Source organism: Enhydra lutris, unplaced genomic scaffold (assembly GCF_002288905.1).
Source record: "Enhydra lutris kenyoni isolate GAN:26980312 unplaced genomic scaffold, ASM228890v2 scaffoldscaffold94, whole genome shotgun sequence".
In the NCBI taxonomy this organism is placed as follows: Eukaryota; Metazoa; Chordata; class Mammalia; order Carnivora; family Mustelidae; genus Enhydra; species Enhydra lutris.
Window position 1 is genome coordinate 3,407,454 of NW_019154178.1, and position 6,712 is coordinate 3,414,165.

General features: G+C 44.7%; 1 protein-coding gene across 1 annotated transcript; it reads left to right on the forward strand.

Moving 5' to 3' along the window:
- The first annotated feature begins 2,322 nt into the window (after positions 1 to 2,322).
- Positions 2,323 to 5,114, forward strand: LOC111138961 (T-cell surface glycoprotein CD1a-like). The gene is made up of 5 exons (XM_022490999.1): positions 2,323 to 2,383; positions 2,999 to 3,265; positions 3,942 to 4,220; positions 4,420 to 4,698; positions 5,020 to 5,114. Exons 1-5 carry the CDS (start codon positions 2,323 to 2,325, stop codon positions 5,112 to 5,114), a joined length of 981 nt encoding a protein of 326 aa, XP_022346707.1.
- Positions 5,115 to 6,712: the final 1,598 nt, after the last annotated feature.

Below are 6,712 nucleotides of genomic sequence, written 5' to 3' on the forward strand. Positions count from 1 at the left end.
AAGGGAAACAAAAGCAAAGAAAGAAAAACAAAACAAAACAGAAAAAAAAAAACAGAAAAAAACTGTTGGGACTACATCAAAATAAAAAGCTTCTGCAAAGCAAAGGAAATAATCAACAAAACTAAAAGACAATCAACTGAATGTAAGTAGATATTTATTAATGGCATATGTGGTGAATGGTTAGCATGCAAAATATATAAGGAACATGTACAACTTAACAACTAAGAAAGGACATAATCCAATTAAAAAAATGGGCAGAAGACATGAATAGACATTTCTCTAAAAAAGACGTTCAGAGGTCCAACATACAGTTGAAAAGATTCTCAACATCACTCATAACAGGAAAATGTAAATCAAAACCACAATGAAATATCACCTCACAACTATCACATTGGTTAATTTACAAAAAAGAAAAAAAAAACACAAGAAACGAATATTGTGGAAGAGGTAAAGAAAAAACAACACATGCACATTGTTGGTAGGAATGTAAATTGGCCAGCCACTGTGGAAAACACTATATGGAGGTTCTTCAAAGAACTAAAAACAGAATTACTATATGATCCAATAATTTACTACTGGATTTTTTTTTTTGTATTATTAGGTATTTACCGAAGGAATGTGAAAACACTAAAATGAAGAGAAAAGTTGTGGTATGTACGCACAATGGAATATTACTAAGACATAAAAATAACTGGTCTCTCTATTTGCAACAACCTGGACAGAGCTAGAGAGCATGATGGTAAGTGATATAAGTCAGTCAGACAGAGACAAATACCATATGGTCTCATTCATATGTGGAATTTATGAAACAAAACAAAAGAACAAAGGAAAAAGTGACAGAGGAAAAAATACACTCTTAGTCACAGGGAACACACTGCTGGTTCCCAGAGCAGAGGTGGGTGGAGAATGGAGGAAATAGGTGAGGGGGATTAGCATTATATTACATTCATGAGCACTGATAATGTATAGAATTGCTCAATTACTATACGGTACACCAGAAACTAATATAACATGATGTTAACTATAGTGGAATTAAAAAACAAAACAAAACAAAAACAAAGAAAAACTAACTCAGCATACCAAAATATATATTTCTGACTTATATGTTTTTCTTCCCAAGTAAACTAAAAACTCCTTGCATCAAGTGACTGCACTGCGAACACTGTATTTTCATGAGTGCAGCACCGTGCTTGGATCCAGGCAGGTGCTAAGTGACTGTTTGGTGAACGAATATATATTAATTCAAGTCAGACTGATGGGGATATTCTTCAGATGTTTCAATGTCTTGTGGTCTCCGTGATGGCTCCTGGTTCCTCCCCTAAGAATAATGGCAGACTGGTGGTTGCTGGTACTGTTATGCAGACAGTCATGGGGGAATCCGGACAAGAGAATAGAGCAACTGTTAAAAAACAAACCCATGGGCCCAAAATGGTGTCTAGGACTAGACAAGTCCCTAAACCTTGCTTTATCCCTAACCTAGCTGCAGTTTTCACTCCCTCTCCCACTTGAAATGTTCACCCTTCAGTAAGGAATTCTCTGGTCTGCAGCAGTGAGGTGCTCTTTGACACGGACCCACTCCATCCCCCGAGGAGGGGAAGTCATCTGCAAGGTAAGACTCCCTGCTCTCCCAATTAAGGAAGATGACCTTCCATGAAATATGACTTTTTTTTTTTCTTTTGCTAACAGTATCCTTCCTATAAAAATCCCCCATTTTTACCACTTCTTGGAGCTCCCCTCTTCTTATTAGACAGGATGCTGTCCCATTCTTGAATCACTTAATAAAAACAGTTAAATCTTCAAATATACCTGGTTGACTTTGTTTTTTAACACAAACAGTGAGAAGTCAGAGATGTGAATGAGCTGGGGTGGGAGTGAGATAGAGAGGGAAATAAATGGGAGGGGTCACAAGGCCAGTAGGGATAGAGTGACATCAGGGACCAGGGCTGAGTGCTGGGAGCCATGTGTTTTCATGGGTTACTACTGTCTGGATGAGAAAGAAAGGCACGAGAGTGGGGGGTGACTTCTCCATGCTGCACAGGACTGATTCTGAAGCAACTGAATAAGGGGAGGGGCAGTAGGATGGACGCTGGTGACAGGGAGAAGCTGGAAACCAGAGAGGACGGTCAGACCAGGAGGGGAAGTGAGAGTCTGAGTAGCTGTCCAGGGTTGAGGGAGGAGCACATTAGCATGTCGCAGAGACTCAGGGAAGGCTGGTGTGTGGAGAAGGAAGTCAGAAGAGCAGTGCTGTCGGAGGGAGGAGTAGATTTGTTAGAAAGACCATCAAAGACCGACTTTGTAAGAGACAGAACATCTGCAAATACAATGCTGTTCCTGCAACTTGTGTTGCTGGTGGTTTTTCTCCCAGGTGGTGACAGTGAAGATGGTGAGAACTCTGGCCCTACCCAGTGGGCACAAGTGTGTGTGTGTGTGTGTGTGTGTGTGTGTGTGTGTGTGTGTGTGTGTATGGGTGCCTTGTGTGCATCTCTGTGTGTGCAAGTCTGTGTATATCATGTGTGTAGATTTGCTTGTCTGTATGTATGTGTCTGTTTTAATATGTGTATGAGTTTGTACATGTGTATGTGTGTGTCTGTTTTGTGTACTTGTGTACATATGTATGTGTATATTTGCTTGTTAGAATGTAAATTTCTGTTAGTTTGTAGGATTGTGTGTGCATGTTTGTGCTCGTGCGCATCGGTGCTCTTGTGATGTGTGTACATGTGTGTATTTTTGTCTCTCTGTATGTGTACTAATGATGTGTGGGTTCCCCAGCACACACCTGGGGAGGGACAGTGCCAGCCTGGTTCCTACCTGAGCTTCCCCGACCGCAGGGCTCTGTGCTCCGTCTGAAGGATCTGTATGAAGCTCAGGGCTCTGGGGCAGCACATGTCTCCTGAGACAGCTATGGCTTCTCTGTCCTCCAGATTTTGGTTCCCTTTCCTGGCACCTCTCTCCTTCCCAATGCTCTCCACTCCAGAGTTTATTGGTCCTTTTCCCACAGATTTCCAGGAGCCAGTCTCCTTCCGAATCATCCTGACCACATCCTTTTACAACCATTCCTGGACACAATATCAAGGCTCAGCTTGGCTGGATGAGCTGCAGACTCACGGCTGGAACAGCAAAACCGGGGCTTTCATTTTCCTGCAGCCTTGGTCCAAGGGCAACTGCAGCAACAAGGAGCTCAAGGAACAGGAAAGGTCCTTGAATATATTCTGCGCTAGATTTCCTCCAATATTTCATAACCATGTCAGCCAATGGCAGCTTGAATGTGAGTCTAAGTTCCTACGGGCAGGTGGGATGGAAGTGGCAAGTGTGGTAGGTAACCTTGAGTTCCTTCTTCCTCTAGGAAAGAAATTCCACTGGTTTCCAAAACTCACATCTCCCCATCTTGAAACTGAATTGCACTAACTTGTGCCAGAGGTAGAAGCTAGACCCTGATTCTTGAGATGCTTCACATCCTCTGCTACTTCCCACTCCTCTCAGTGGCCACAGGCTGTGCTCTCCTGTTTCCCACTAGTGTCTCACATGATCACCCCTTTCCTGGCCTCCAACCAGGTACCCTCTGCTCCCTTACTCTGTGACTGACCCCTTGAACTGTACTTTTCTCCCCATTCAATTCCAGCAGCGATGTCTTTCTATGGGTTCCCTGTACCCAATGCTCTCCCTTCACCCTACATTGTTTTTACACCAGCTCTTCTACTGAGCCCTTCCTTATTCTCTGCCCACAACCTTTATGTCTTTCCTCCAACATTTATTCCCTCCTCAATCATTCACCTCTTCCTCTGCTTGCAGTGACCACTACTTCCCCTTTATCTAAGCCTCCCCTCAAGCCAAAGTCTACTCATTCCCTCCAATCTCCCTCTGCTTCTACCATCCTTGGCTTCCACTCATCTCATTTCACCTTTCACTCCCCCTGTCTCATAACTCACAATTTCTCTTCCCAGATCCCTTTCAGGTACAGGTAGTCAAAGGCTGTGAGCTGAATTTTGGGAAAGTATTAGAGTGCTACCTGAGGATTGCTTATCAAGGATTGGATCTTGTGAACTTCCAGAACATGACATGGCAGCCATCTCCAGAGGGAGGAAGTAGGGCTCAAGAGATCTGCAAACTATTCAATCAGTACCATGTGGTTAATAAAATAGCACACGTTCACATCAACGACATCCTCCCCCGTTTCTTCTTGGGACTTCTTGATGCAGGGAAATCATATCTCCAGCGACAAGGTCAGTCCTTTCCCTCCTTCCATAAGTCTCTATTCTGCAATCATATATTTGCAATGTTTCCTTTAAATTCAGGATAAGATGGAGATGTGGAGGAGAGGGGATGGTGGTGACAGATTTCTAGAGGTAGAAAGATGTGTCAGTTTAAACTGATGTGAAGCTTTACCCTCTCAGTCTGTGATTATCTGTCCTGTGTCTGCAGTGAGACCAGAGGCCTGGCTGTCCACTGGCCCCAGTCCAGGTCCTGGCCATCTTCTGCTGGTGTGCCACGTCTCTGGGTTCTACCCAAAGCCTGTGTGGGTGATGTGGATGCGGGGTGAGCAGGAGCAGCAAGGCACCCAGCGAAGCAACATCCTGCCCCATGCTGATGGGACATGGTATCTTCAGATGTCCTTGGATGTGAAATCCAGGGAGGTGGCTGGTCTGTACTGCTGGGCGAGACACAGCAGTCTAGGAGGCCAGGACATCGTCCTCTACTGGGGTGAGAAAGAGCTGGACCTGGCTGCAAAAGGGTGTGGGGATATTAGGGGAGAGCAGGTGAGTCAGATGAAAAATGGGATTCTAGGGACTCTAGACCACAAAGGACTAAAACCCCCACTAATCCAAGAAATGGAATAGTTGAGGGTGAGTGTCCTTAGATGTAGGAGAATGTAGCAGGTTGGCAAAGGGTCCATCTCTCAGGAGGAAAAGGAGAAGAGAGGAGGGAGGACAGTTGGTGAGGCAGAGGGTGGCTGGAGCAAAGAGGACCAGGGAGGTGCAGTTCAACCAGGGAAGTGACACCCTCTGTGCACCAAACCCAAAGAGCAGCCCCATTCCGTGGGCTTGGTATTCCTGGCCGTGACAGCATCCTTGGTACTTCTGGCGGGTCTGGCTTTGTGGCTCTGGAAGCGCTGGTAAGTCTCTGGAGCCACCTTCCTGCTCTTTCCCATGTGTGTCCCCACCTTTCAGTTTGTCCTCAGCCCTCCTGCTCCCAGTGACCTTCCTCCCTGTAGTCCTCATGTCCACCGGCTACAGAGTGATTTCCTCCTCTGTTTCTCTCAGGAAAACAGTGCGGTGTCACCCCTTGGAGTGAGATCCCTGCAGCCAAGGCTCCAGTACTTACCTAAACCCAGCTCAGCGGTGATGTCCTTGTTAACTGTCTGTGTGCAACTTTGTCTTTCATTTCTGCTTAATGATCAGTTGACAATATAAACTAAGTATAATTTAGCATTTTTTGTTGTCCTTTTTTAAAATTTAATTTTATTTTTTCAGAGTTCCAAGATTCATTGTTTATGCACCATACCCAGTGCTGCATGCAATACGTGCCCTCCTTAATACCCACCACCAGGCTCACTCAACTCCCCACCCCCTTCCCCTCCAAAACCCTCAGTTTGTGGTCTGGAACCTGAATTTCAAATTTATCTCTGGGTGGAATGAAGTTCCAACACGTGCATGGGTGAACAAGCATGAGATGTCACTTCCTCCAGATAGCCCTCCCTGATTCACAAGTAGAAGTAGTCTCTGCCTGTTGAGAATTTCCGCTACCTTTTCCCGATCTTTCATAAAATCTATGTCTCATTTCCCACCTCTTGTTACCCCCAGTTAAGTCCCTTTTCTCTTCTAATTCTTAGGATTCTTGAGAACAAAGTTCATGTCTTTTTAATATTTGTATCCTTGGATAGGTGTCTCACCTGCATGAAATGTGTCTTCAATTAAAAATCTGTGTTACATTTATGCAACATTTATAGGTTTTTCATCTTTTACTTCCTGACATGTTTGTAGTAGTTAAGATGTTTGATGCTTTTCTGTTAAAAGTCTTGTCACCTGGCCAAGGGAACTGACAATCCTCTGGATTTTCTCTGATGTGCTTGAGCCCCTGAGGAGAAACACAGTTTTGCCTGTGACCATTCCAGGTATTTAACTGCAGAAACCCACTGGAGCGGACCTGTAGCCTGATTCTTGGGTCAGATGCAGAGGAATGAATGCTCTCTCCGGTCCTGGGTTATAGGGTATGGGGTATAAAGCCTGAAAACAAAAACAACCCATTTTTTAGCACCAGAGAAGCATGCCTGAGAATGAACCCTGCATGCAAGAAGGCAGAGAAACTGTGTACATGAAATTTGCCAGGAGGATACATCTGAAGCGTTCTCACCATCAGAAAGATAAAGAAAAGGACAGAAAAAGAAACAAGATGGTCCAGATGGGGGATTTAACATGGTGTAGTAGTGGGTGGACCCCAAGCTTGCTTAGACCTTCAAACACAGCTACATAAATATCAAATCATTCTAAATACCCAAGAAATCGATCTGAAGACTGGAAGAACAAACTACACAGCTAAAGACAGAGAAGAGGCCACATCATGGGGGGGGGGGTAGGAGATGCAAAGACATGACTTGAGAGAGAAATGGTCAGGAGTGCTGTGAAGGGGGGGGAGGCATCACTGAAGACAGGGGAGAGAGAGAGAGAGAGAGAGAGAGAGAGAGAGAGAGAGAGAGAGAAAGTGTGGAAGACATTAC

Excerpts from the sequence above, each read along its gene's own strand:
- LOC111138961 (XM_022490999.1), top strand. The coding sequence starts at position 2,323 with ATGCTGTTCCTGCAACTTGTGTTGCTGGTGGTTTTTCTCCCAGGTGGT. Across the intron at positions 2,384-2,998 it reads AGGTGGTGACAGTGAAGATG|ATTTCCAGGAGCCAGTCTCC; the intron begins GTGAGAACTCTG and ends CTTTTCCCACAG. Across the intron at positions 4,221-4,419 it reads ATCATATCTCCAGCGACAAG|TGAGACCAGAGGCCTGGCTG; the intron begins GTCAGTCCTTTC and ends CTGTGTCTGCAG.